At 44.6% G+C, this 13,137-nt stretch overlaps 1 protein-coding gene across 8 annotated transcripts in view; it reads left to right on the forward strand.

Annotated features, from left to right (window-relative positions):
- The window catches only part of Myo1b (myosin IB), a 174,415-nt gene that overhangs the window by 99,241 nt on the left and 62,037 nt on the right, over window positions 1-13,137 (forward strand). For 7 of the 8 annotated variants that reach the window (XM_036172931.1, XM_036172926.1, XM_036172929.1 and 4 more), the window contains 2 exons: window positions 897-943; window positions 7,219-7,282. In XM_036172931.1, the coding sequence (XP_036028824.1) occupies window positions 897-943; window positions 7,219-7,282 (111 nt within the window). Of the gene's footprint in view, window positions 1-552; window positions 822-896; window positions 944-7,218; window positions 7,283-13,137 lie in introns of those variants that run through there. The other variant, XM_036172934.1, reaches the window with a different exon arrangement.

A 13,137-nucleotide genomic window follows, 5' to 3' on the forward strand; every position in this document is an offset into this window, starting at 1 on the left:
ATCCACAGGGATACAGATGTGACTCGCATCCACACCATTCAATTCCCTGTTTTCATCCTCTCAGACTGGCTTGCAGTGTTTGTGCACCAGCATGGCGAAATGGTCCGTTTGCCTCATAACTGTGCTGTCACCTGAGTTAAACAGGTGACATGGTTGAACGTTCTGTGCCTGGGCAGAATCACCCTGTAGTTCTCACAGGCCCTCATTTCGAAGTTAGTCCCAGGGCAGACGGGTCTCCCTGAAGCAGCTAAGACTGCCATAGACCTGGTCTGTGCCTCGTGGGCCATGTTAGTTTCGTTTTTCTCTAGATTTCATGTAGGCGTGCGTGCCTGTTGGGCATAAACTAATAAATTATGTATTTCTTTATCTTATTTGAAATGACTCACTTTTGACTCTCAGTATTGCTCCTAGTGTTCTGGACTTATGTAATCACATTTACATAAGTAGCTTTACTTCAGAGTTAGACAGTTTGAAGTTGCACATGCCTTCTCTGATCTATAAACCCCACCCACTTCCATTAAGCCTACAATAATAGAAGAAGGTTTCCGAAATAACCTCACTGAGAATTCTGGCAGAGGAGTAGAAGCCTTAGCTGCTGCCCACTCTTTAGACTCCTATCTACGGGGAAGATTGAGTTGAGAGTGGTACTTGAAACAGTCCCAAGATTCGAGGCTGTCACTTATTCTGTGTGTATTTCTAATCACCGAGGGAAGTTTTATTTAGCAACTCTTTAAAGTTTCTGCTGGATACGTGTGTACCCAGTTGTGGGCAGAAATGCTGTCACCGTGAGCTGTGTTTACCAGGATTATTCCCGTCCAGTGGTATGGTTGTGTTATGTTTCTGCTGGGAATTACTTTTTTTCTCTGCTCTCCTGACTGATGTTTCTCTCTCACCAGCCTTTGGAAATGCCAAGACGGTAAGGAACGACAACTCGTCTAGATTTGTAAGTATTTGTACAAGCGTGAGTGGTAGAGCTAACATTTAGCTCATGTGTGTTTAAACAAGCAGATGTTTAATATTCTTACTACCCACATTTTTAAGGTCAGAAGAAGGCCACCCCCAGCCAAGATCCTCTGGAAGTTCTATAAGAGCTCTGTGTTTATTTATTTTGCTTTCTGAGATTTTTTTCAGTTTTTCTTGGCGTGGCAAGCTATTTCTATCATGTTTGTTCCTCATCTCCAATCCTAAAATTGCATAAGTTTAGTAAGACTATTTAGAATCATTTCTTAACTCATCTGGAGCTTGGTATTTAGAAGTCATAATTAAGAAACAGAAATTCAGCTGGGTGGTGGCACCTTCCTTTAATCCCAAACACTTGGAAGGCAGAGCCAGGCAGATCTCTGTAAGTTCCAGGCCAGCCTGGTCTACAGAGTGAGTTCCAGGATAGACAGGGCTACACAGAGAAACCCTGTCTTGGAAAATCCAACCAACCAACCAAATGAACGAATAAAAAGAATCGGAAATTCAGTAAAAAAGAAAGACCAAGTGAGTGTCAAGCCTGTATACTCTGTTGCCCTTGACTCTTACTGGTGGCCTCAGTATTTTAAACCTTCCTGGACAATCACTAGAATTGGTAAGCGCAAGGGTCTGGGGGAACTGAATACGGAAACCTGAAGCTGACTGAAGTCTTCTCATGATTGAGCCTGGAACACCACTTCTGTGGGGGCTGGCCTGCTGCTGCTCCACCTCCCCTGTAACTGCCCAACAGGTGCCTGAATGTTGGTGCTCTAGGTTCTTTCCAGCTCCCCTCAGGCCTTGGCTCTTCACAAAGACAGACACCACCTCGGCAGCAGATGTGCTCAGCATCACGGTGGTGTATTTTTGATCTTTGCAGTGCTGGGGACTTTGTGCACCCCACCCCCCCCCCCCCTCGTTACCTTCCCCCTCCTCTCCTCTCTTCCCTCCTTTCCTTTCTTCTCTGCTCCTTTTGGTTACAGGGCCTTGTTAAGTTACTCAGGCTGGCCTCGAACTCATTTAGTAGCTCAGGTAAGCCTTGAACTCTCCGGTTTCTATTGCTGTAGCATCTTGAGTAAGTGAGATTAAATATCGGTACCATGTGGCCTGGCTCCATGATGGTATGTTGAGATTGTGGTTTTTTGTTTTGTTTTTTTTTTTCCCTTGTGGTTTAACAAAAAACCAACCAAACAAAAAATCAAAAAATCATTTATTTTTAAGGCATCTTTTCCCCTCATTGATTGTGTTGGTGGGGTCATTTTTGGTCATCTTTGATGCCTCCCTACCAGAGATCCTCCCATGCCCCCGTTTCAGATCCCTGCTGGCCTTCTTTTAGACAGGTTGTCCAGAGCTTAAAGAAAGAAATGGCCTCAGGTGCAGGTAGTTTTTGTAGCTTAGAAAGTAGAAGGCTAAATAAGTTCCTAAACCCAAGGCTGTGGATTTTTCCATTGGATTAGCCTGTTATAACCAGTTTGATCCAGGCCTTTTCTTGTTTAGTGACATGGATAATCTTCTCATTGCATAAATAGAGTTTGAAGTGAAATAATCACAATGATCAGGCTTTGCTATGTGATAGAAATTTAATTTTGTTTGCAAATAGTGTGAATATGCACTTTTAAAGATATTTACAAATATATGTGGCCATGGCAATACAAAGTCAGAAAACTGCACTGCCTAAGAGGTCATTACGGTGGTATTTAAGACCCTGTGAATGGCTTGGCAGGCTATTTAGCTTATTAAATAGCTTCAGAGAAATCCCCTTTTTAACTTGGGCATTAGGATATGAGATTAACACTTAATTATAGACTAAATCATTTTATGCCCAGCTTCTAGTAATTTCTCTGCTTTGTGGTGTATGACTTGATTAATAATACAACCAAATACGTGTTATAATTTATAATGGGACTGTATGCTATCTTGTGTGTAATTGTGATGTTGCTTGACAGTACCCTTGACTGTGTTTGATTAATCTAGAGTGAATTTGTTAACAACTTTACTGAGAAATCTGATAGAGTCTGTTCTGCTGTGGTTAGGACATGTTGGTCATAGCTGACACTGGTAACCAGTGTGTTCAAGGACACACCTCACAGTGCCTCCCATATGCCCCAGTGCTTCTGGTTTGACATATGGAACTTCTTTTTTTCTTTTGAGAATGAGACTCAGAAGCCTTGTAATGGTGACACATGCCTTTAATACCAGCACTTGTGAGTCAGAGGCAGGTGGATCTCTGTGAGTTCGAGACCAGCCCGGTCTACAAAGAGAATTCAGGACAGCCAAGATTGTTACAGGGAGAAATCTTGTCTCAGAAAACAAACAAACAAAGAATGGACTTAGTATTTTAGGTCTTCGTTTATTAGTGCTCTTGTGTAAGCAGCACATGAACATCTCCTGTGTGCAGAGGTAGGAGCTGGAGGAAGACGATAGCACCTGTTCCATTGGAAAGTGGCTTTGCCTCTCATTCAATAAGACTTTTTTTTTGAATCACAATTTATTCTCTGTGTAATAGCCCTGGCTGTCCTGGAACTCGCTCTATAGACCAAGCTGGCCTCAAACTCACAGAGATCTACCTCTGCCTCCTGAGTGCTGGGATTAAAGGCATGCACCACCTTCCCCAACTCATTCAATAAGAGTTTTAAAATGTATGGATTGGTTTCTGTGTTTTAATATAAGTGTAGGTTTCCTTACACTTCCCTTGAAGCCTGTGGCTTTTCTTTCTAGTAGCTGGAGTTATCTTTACAGACATGTCCCATCAAGCCTTTGTGGTGCCTGCAGTGCAAGCTTGTTCAGCGCCTTCCAGGGCCTGTCTTGCTGAAGCACTATCTCTGCCTCTTAGCCCCCGACTTTGCCTCAGCTTCACACACCTTTGTGACTCTCTGGCATCCCAAGTGCTTCTTAGCAGTTGTTTCTTCAGTATGCTGGGTGCATTCTAGACTTGCACATGCTAGGTGCTCTGTAGACCTGCACATACTGGATGCTCTGTAGACATGCACATGCTGGGTGCTTTCTAGACCTGGAACATGCTTGGTGCTCTGTAGACATGCACATGCTGGGTGCTTTCTAGACCTGCACATGCTTGGTGCTCTGTAGGCCTGCACATGCTGGGTGCTTTCTAGACTTGCACATGCTGGGTGCTTTCTAGACCTGCACATGCTGGGTGCTCTGTAGACCTGCACATGCTGAGTGCTCTGTAGGCACATGCTGGGTGCTCTGTAGACATGCACATGCTGGGTGCTCTGTAGACCTGCACATACTGGGTGCTCTGTAGACCTGCACATGCTGGGTGCTCTGTAGACCTGCACATACTGGGTACTCTGTAGACCTGCACATGCTGGGTGCTCTGTAGACCTGCACATGCTGAGTGCTCTGTAGACCTGCACATACTTGGTGGCATCTTGAATTATTTTTGTCTCCCTTCAAATGTTGCTTCGATAATATTTTTTATACACTCTGACATCATCTTGATTTTATTTGCTTAAGGTATTTGTTACTCTTTGGAGTTGCTGTATCAGATTACCTAATTTTGTCATCATTGACTTGATATCCTTGGAAGTGCATGGGAACAAGTACTCTGGCTTCCTCGTGTATCTTTCAAACTCTTAATAGTTAGAAGAGCACACGGTGCCGCAGTAGACTCTCAGAGAACACTTAACCTATGCATGCTTCTTCTTAAGAAGCTTATGGACTAATTAGAGAGGTTGGGCATATCTAAAAATATGGCACAGTTTTTCAGAAAGCTATGTGGGTGAAGTTTTTGGACCTCTAGAGAAGATCCTAGGGTAGAAGGTAAGTTAAAGGGACTCAGAAAATGTAAGTGGGTCAGAATCAACTGGAGAGCAGAGCGGATTGGCCTGACATGGTGAGGAAGCCTGTGCCTGTGAGTGTACGGAAGGAGTTTTAAGAGCAAGGCCTAGAAACATGGGCCAGGATTCCAACCGGAGGGTGCTGTCCCTACATATTGTTTACAGGTGGTGGGAAGCTTCAGGTTGTTTCCAAGTAGACCAGTGACATAATCAGAGATTTCGATAGCTCTGCGGGTTTGGCGGCCACATCCTTTAGGGCCATTTCCCCAGCAAGGACGTTCTCACAGCTGTCCAGCAGTTCCCTGGCTTCCTGTTCCACTCTCTGTGGTGTTCATACTCTCATCAGTTACTCTCTGGTAACTTCTTTAGAGAAGTCACCCTTACCCTTGCCCAGGCCCTCAAACTGAGCTAATCCTGTACCCAGTGTCTTGCCTGTGTGTGTGTCCCTAAGCACACCTGCAATAGTTACTTTTTTGTTGTCTAAATACCTTACAAACCCGACTTAGGAAGGATTTATTTTGTCTTATAGTTTGAGGAGAAGCATCGATCACGGGTGCTGGGGTAGACCCTGACACTATGCTGTCCATCCATGGTTGGTCCCCATGTCCAAAAGGTTCCACAACCTCCCCAAACAGTGCCACCAGCTGGTTTGTTCGGACAGTGAGTCTGTGGGGGACACTTTACATTCAGGAGGTGACACCCGTGACCTTGGAAGATGTTCAGCTCACTGACCCTTCCACCTGCCCTCTGGATCCTGTTGCCTCCTGGCCCTGGGACTCCTCTGGAAGTTGCTCCTGGAAGGTCCATCCCTAGCTCCCTCTTTAGTTTGCTTCCCTCATCTCTGGCTGCCTGCCGTCTGTGTCCCCGAAGTTCTGGAGGATCTCCCTGTCACGCCCAAGCCTGTCCCTGTGACTCTGGCTAGCTCCCAGTTGATGTTCATCTTTTGCTGCCCCTACTGGAAACCCTCAACAAACATTCCTCCCGTAATCGGTGCAGCCAGCTGATGCCCCCATCCCTTGGTAGCCACGGCATCTGGTCCCGCTCCTTTCCACTCTGCTGCACCCTCATCGGGTGATCTTGTAAAGTGGCAACTCTGATCGTGCCTCCTTGTTTAGGAGCCTTCAGTGACAGCGGCTCCTGTCAGGATAAGGTCACAAGGTCACACTGCTCTGACTGGTCTCTAGCCTGAAGCCCTCCCCGACTCTCCTAACAGGAGTTGGTTCTTATGCCTGCTCCTTCCACTTCCCACCTCCAATCCGCCTGACCTCATGCTCTTTACACTTCCTGTGAACTCACTTCCTCTTCTAATCTTGCCCTCAGTCCTTACATGGCCGTGTGTGTCCATGAGCTGTGGCGGGCTTGTCCTCTCTACTACCATGTCCTGTTCACCAGGCTGCAAGCGCCTTCCCAGCAGGGACTGTGCCTGGTTTTTCCCCGGGCCTTTTCAGGCTAGAAGAAATGATTTGGAGACATTTGCTTGACGCCTTAGTGATTTAAAAAGATACATGGCAGAGGGAGGGGCTGGTGAGGGAGCATCCGTAAGCTAATAAAAAGGGCACAAATTGCATTGTTGACTAAGTGCCATGTGGTCATGTTTTTTCTCCCTTCCTATCACACTTTTAAAATTAATATAATTTTTAGAGAAAATTATATACAAAGCATCTATCTGACTGTGATTAAGGTAGGACATGAAACAAAGCAAGAAAAATTGACTTATGAAATAAAAATACTCTTCTCCAAACATGAAGCAGATGCCATGGTTATTCTGCTGTTCTTGTTACTTTTCATCTAGCAGTTGGAAACTGACTTTGTAAAATTCACAATGTTTGGGGTTGGGGATTTAACTCAGTGGTAGAGCACTTGCCTAGCAAGCGCGTGGACCTGGGCTCTATATTGCTATATAACCTAGGTCAAATCAAAGTAGTCTTTGATTCTGAGCTTGTGACACCACATCTTTGTGTTTTGATTTGAGTAGATGGGAACATGGGAGTGTTAGGTTTCATTCACTGCCTAATGTGGAGTTCGTAACAATGGCTCAATCAATTTATCTGCCAAGACTGGTACCCTTGTTTATTATATTCATGATTTGAGACTGTATTATACCCTTCAGGAAGTTTGAAAAATATCTGAAATGGAAAGGTCTCATGATGGAAAGGACTCCCTACCCCCATGTGTGTTTGCCTGTGTGTGTGTGTGTGTGTGTGTGTGTGTGTGTGTGTGTGTGTGTGTGTGTGCGCTCGTGTGCATGCAACAATCTGTTCTTAAATTAGCTACACGCTAGATGGGCTCTAGGTAGTGGGTATGCAGTGTAAATTATTCATGGAGGCACATTGTTTTGTATTGTGGGTAAATGAACTGCCTTTCTTAATTACATTGAAACAAAGGACTAAAAATGAGTTAGTGTGCTATTTTCTAAAGAACACGTGCTGTTTTGAGATGAACTTACAGAGTCTCTCTTTGACAGGGCAAATACATGGATATTGAATTTGACTTTAAAGGCGATCCATTGGGAGGAGTAATAAGTAACTGTGAGTATTTCACTTCGCTCTTTATATACCAGTTGAGAATAATCAACCAAGCATTGTAAATGATGGACTATTTTAAATACCATGATGGAAGAGGTGGGAAGAAAAGCATTTACTTTCCTAAGAATATTTAACTGTTGTATTTCAGATTACTTTACAATGTAATGTAAAAATATATATGTATATACACATGTCTGTATACATACATACATATACATATATATTGTTTGTTTTGGTTTTTTTGAGGGAGAATTATACTATCTCATCCAAACAGGCCTCAAAACTCATGTATCATTATGCCTTGCTAAATGTTGTTAAAGATCAATTTATTGTTACCTTTGGAAAACTGTCTAGAAATCTGCTGAAGTATTTGAACTTTATATCTGTACTTTACATTGGTCTTTAAGCCAATCCAACAAAATATATTCTGTGATTAAAAATAAAACCTAAGGAATTTACTAATTAATTTTGTGGTGCTGAGATAGAACCCAGGACCTCACACACACTGGGCATGTGTACTGAGCTCAACTTTAGCCCTAAAATATAAATAGTTGATTTTCAATGAATAACTTTTTAAAGGAAGCATTTATCTAGTACAGTGAGTGGGCCTATACTTCAAATGTTATTTTGAGAAAACGTGACCTCTTTTCTAGGATATCTAGATAATGAAATCTAGTGTAACTGTTGGTAAAACATGGACTCATTAGGCTCCTTCTGAGTGTGACGGGAGTAAGGAAATGAACAGGACTGGGCAAGGGCTGCTCGGCAACTCCAGGTCCAAGGTTTGTGGCGTGTCGGGGGTGAGCACAGCGTGTCTGGCTTTGTGTGCCATCACCGCCTCAGAGCTGGGACGCCACGGCACTCCCCCGTGTTTCCTTCTCCTTTGAGTTCAAGTTTCATTTGTTTGGCCATTAATGATAACGCAGGGGCCGCTGTGCCCCCAGCCGTTATCCTGCTGTCCTCCTGAGTGTTCTGGGTTTTAGGATCACAGGACCGGACCTCCCAACGCCTAGTCACCCCAGAGTGCTATAGGGATTGTTAGAATGAAAATAAGTAAGTCAAGACGAGATGTAGAAATGACAGGGCTGTCTCAAGTGTCCAGACACCGTCATCAGTTCGTTGCAGTGACGACATTCCTATTTCTGTTTTAAAAAAGATTTTTAAAAAGTTTAAATTACGCATTTGTGTATGTCTCTGCATGTGAGTGCAGATGCTGGGGGAGGCCAGAAGAGGGTTCGGAGCTCCTACATCTACACTTAGAGGTGGCTGTGTGCTGCATAGAGTGGGTGCTGGGAAACTCTCTTGTGGCCCCCGGAAGAGCATCAGGCATTCTAAACCACCCGTTCAGGAGCCATCTTTTCATCCCCAGCATTCCTTTCCAAAGTGGTCCACTACATAAAATGGGGAAATGATCTGGTGGAAGAGGAGATGGGTAGCCAGGGGTTCGTGAGCTCTTCCTGATCAACCATAGGGTCAGAGGGATGCTGTGCAGAAATGGGTGTTATGAGTTATTTGAGCATACTGTGTAGCCAGAATTGTGGGGTGTGTTGGGGTGGGCGAGGGAGAGAAGAGAAAGGAGAGGGAGAAAGAGAACACACACATATTCTTAATGGATGTTTATGAGTGTGTGGAGGTCAGAGATCGATGTCGGGATCTCCTTCATTCCCTGTCCATGCTATTTTCTGAGATGAGATCTCTCACTGGACCTGGTGCTCACAGATCTGGCCCGAGCACTGGCTAGCGTGTCCCAAAGTTTCTCCTTTCTCTTGTCTCCGCAGTGGTATTACAGGCACATGCCATGGAGCCCAGCTTTTTACACGAGTCCTGGGGATCTGAACTCATGTCGCGTGCCTGTGTGGCAAGCCGTCTCCCGGCCCCAAAGTCACTGAATTTTCAAAGTTGAGGTTAGGGGAGAGACGAGGTGAAGGAAGTCTGTGGTTCCTCCCACCTCAGCGTTTTGCAGTTCTTGCCTGATGCCTTTTTGGTTTGGCTGGCCTGACTACTTGTGTGTGCTCTCCCTGTGATTGCGGGTACCTGTGAGCATGTGTCATGGTGAGGGCAATACCTTAAAGGGAAAGTTCTAATCTGAAGTGGAATGGGATAGGATGCTGCCGTTTAGAGGACATGGCTTCATAAGCCAAATATGGCAGCATCAGGACTCACGTAGCCTGCAGATGCTCCGATCAGAGTCAGATCAACCCTGCTAGCCTGCGGAGGTAGACTCCCCGCAGTGTATGGCAGTTGGTAAGAGCTGTCTAGGAAAGGGGGTGGCTCAAGTTGAAGACCACCATTTTCATGAACAATTAATTTTAATTCTGCAAGCTGTCTATAAATCTTTAGTGCCTTCTTTTTATAGGTCAGATTAACTCTAGTTATCGCATTATTAATGCCAGTTATGGCAGTAACTAGTTATGACATCAGTGGTAGCGTTAGGTTCATCCCTTCACTACAGAAATTGGAGCTGAGCATTCTGGAATGATTTAATCAGTACTGTTCTTGAGGATTCTGTGAAGATCATTAGGAGCTACTTCATTAGTAGTCTGAGAAAATAACTTTGGGTTTAAATTTGAAGTTCAAATTTTAAACAGAAATGTATCCCTGACATAAGAATCAGAAGAGTCTTACAGTATCCATGGAGAATAAATACTACTAAACACTTCCATTAAGATGAATACATCTGTGAATGAATTTCATATGGTCTTGGTTACCATTCGTTCCCACAAGGAAATTATATTGAACTTTGTGAAATGGAAACACCCTGGTATTTAAGAATACCCTTTGCTTTAGGAGGAAAGGCGCACATTCGTGGTGGGACAGGAAATTTCATTCCATGTAGACCAGGCTGACTCATGGTGGTCATGGCAGCTGCCAGGCTGACCTCAATGCATGGAAATCAGTGGGTAAATCCCCTGGAGTTCCCGCCAGACCATGACAAGTTAGCTTCTTGGAGGCCGGAGAAGAGCAGTTTTGCTTTTTTGTAGAAGACATACATTGCTTCCTTTCCCAGCAGCCCCTAGGAAGAGCACAGATTGTTACTGGCTAAAATGATTACCCCAGAGGTATAAGTACTCTCTAGACAGTTGTATACCCAGGAAGTAGGAAGCACAGGCCACCAACTCATCTCCCTCTCCCATAAAGAGGTGTGCAATAAAATCTCAGTCCGGAACACATTTGAAAGTTACAGGTCCCCGAGGGCAGCGTCCTTGGGAAGGACCCATAATTAGAATGGGAGGTGGCAAATGCTTTCTTGGGTAGAGAAGATAAAACACGGAAGCGTATGCAGATGCTCCATAACCTGGAGTGGCATTTCTCCTAGTTGGTTAAGGCTTGTTGGTTACATGCTAAAGTGCTTATGTTAGAAGGTTGTGTCATGGTGTTATAAACTGGAACCTTTGAGAAAACAGTTTTCTTCATCTTTCTTTTATAATACTCCCAGGCACCTTCTTAAATCTGTGGTGCTTAGAAGCAATTTAGACTGTGGGAAGATATAATCTAAATCTCAAGGGTTTTTATCTGCTCATAGAATAGCACAAAGGGGAATCTGCTCTGAAAACAGGTTCCAATTTCAAGTGAACCCTCTGAGGTGAAATCTCCGGCTGCCCTCACCCCAGTTGGGTGTCAGGAGGAATGCAGGCAGCCCTGGTTGTCATTGTCATGATTTGGGGTCTTGGCTTCATGAGCACAGCTCTTACTGGTTTTCCATATGATCACTGGTGTCTATACAGAGACAGCAAGTTGCTGAAGTTCTCTGTGTCTTCACCCTTGGAGTGAGACTCATTTGTCAGGCTGGGCCAGGATCGGTGATTTATTAGCTCTATAAAGTGTTTGTTGTGGTGCCTGGCACATAGTAAACCCTCAATAAATGTTTAGTTTCCACTATTAAATATCAATTTGTTTATTGTCTATATAGCCTTTCACCAAATATATATCCTGTAAGCACAGAGACAACCTGTTTATTGCCGAATAACCAGAAACTAAATAAATCTGATACCATGCAACACACACCCCCACATATATACTCCCCACCTCCCCCCACACCCACACACCCCACATACACACACACCCCACATATACACACCTACACACACCACACATATACACACCTACACACACCACACATATACACACACCCCACATATACACACACCCCACATACACACACACCTTACATACACACACCACACATACACACCCCACACACACCCACACACACACATACACACACCCCACATACACACACCCCACATACACACGCCTACACATACCCCACACCCCACATACACACACTACACATACACACACCCCCACATACACATGCCCCACACCCCCCCCCACACACCCACATACACACACCACACATAACACACACACACACACCACACACATACACCTCCCCCCCACACACACACTGAATATCACATGTAATTTTGTGCTTTTGAAAAACCCCAGATTCAGTGGATAATTTTATCTATATATTTTATTTTTTGGTAATACTGGGGATTGAATTTAGGACTTATGCTTATGCACTCTACCACCAAGCTGAACCCCAGTTTCTTTTTACTGTTTTACATGCTCACATGGCAGACAGCATGGGGGAGTTGTACTGTGTGTATCCTGAGGATGGAACTCAAGTTTCCGGGCATGGTGGCTTGCCCTTTTTCCCTCTAAGCCATTTTATGACTCAGCAATTTTATTTTAACAGCCACAATTGGATAGATTTCCAAGAATGGCCACAGTAAACTCTCATTCTGTGTCCACACCTTTTGATTGTCCCATTCTCGTTGACTCAGGGCTTGGCCATGAGGTTTGCAGTCTGTGGAACAATTATAAAGGGGAGCCTAGCCAGACCTGGAAACTGGCTGCCTAGTGGAGTTTGCCTTTGCTGTTTCTGGACTCTTTCTTCACTATAGCATGTACAAGCATCTGTTTGGGACAGAAGAGGGTCATGGAATGAGCTGCCCAGTATATGTCTATCAGGTATCACCCAGAGAGGCAGGAGCAAGCCCAGGGCGATCAGCCGTGCTAGGCTCAGACCAGAACTCCTCAATGCTTTAAGCCTGAGATTTAAGGTGCCTTTTTACACAGTCCCAATCAACCCATGAAGGCATTTTGAACATGGAAATCCAACTGGAAAAGAGAAGGCTCTGTGACTGTTCAAGGCGAGGTTGAAGAGAGTAGAGTAGCTTTCAGCTTGGCACCTGGACACAGAGGTGTACTGGCAGCCCTCTGGCAGCTGGAGGTCAACTTAGTGCCACTGACATAAGTGGTCATGGCTTCTCCTTGTGGCCATTGCCCCATCTGTCTCACTGGACCGAATCAGAACAAAGGCATCGTGTAGGAGAACCCAGAAGGGCCCCGTCCATGTACATGCACCTCATGCCCAGACTTTACTCTGGTGTCCCTCCTCCCGTCCTGAGGAGGCGTGATGAAGTGACTGAGTGAGGCTAGGGACTTTCTCTGGGGAGCCTCCTCTGGAGAGAAATGAAGGACAGAAAATGAACTGGCCCAGAGATGGAATCGTGCTTTTCTCACACATTTCTTTTGAATTTATGGTACAGTCGTTTCCTGTTTTCGTGTGTTGTCTCCCTCGCGGTGTATTGTTTAACCTCTGTGTGGTATAGTTTGTAGGACATGGAACATGATTTTACTTTTTTACAATGTGTGAGATTTATAGCTTTTTTCTTTTGTATCACAGCTTTGATTTTATTGATGGCAAATCATTGATTAGGAGTTCACTGCCCAATCCAATTCATTCTTAAGGAAACTGGTCTAACTTGTTTCTTGACACAGTATGCATGAGATGGATTTGGAGAACACTGTAGATCAGTGTTTCTCAACCTTCCTAACGCTGCGACCCT

This window comes from Onychomys torridus, chromosome 23 (assembly GCF_903995425.1).
Source record: "Onychomys torridus chromosome 23, mOncTor1.1, whole genome shotgun sequence".
Taxonomy (NCBI): domain Eukaryota; kingdom Metazoa; phylum Chordata; class Mammalia; order Rodentia; family Cricetidae; genus Onychomys; species Onychomys torridus.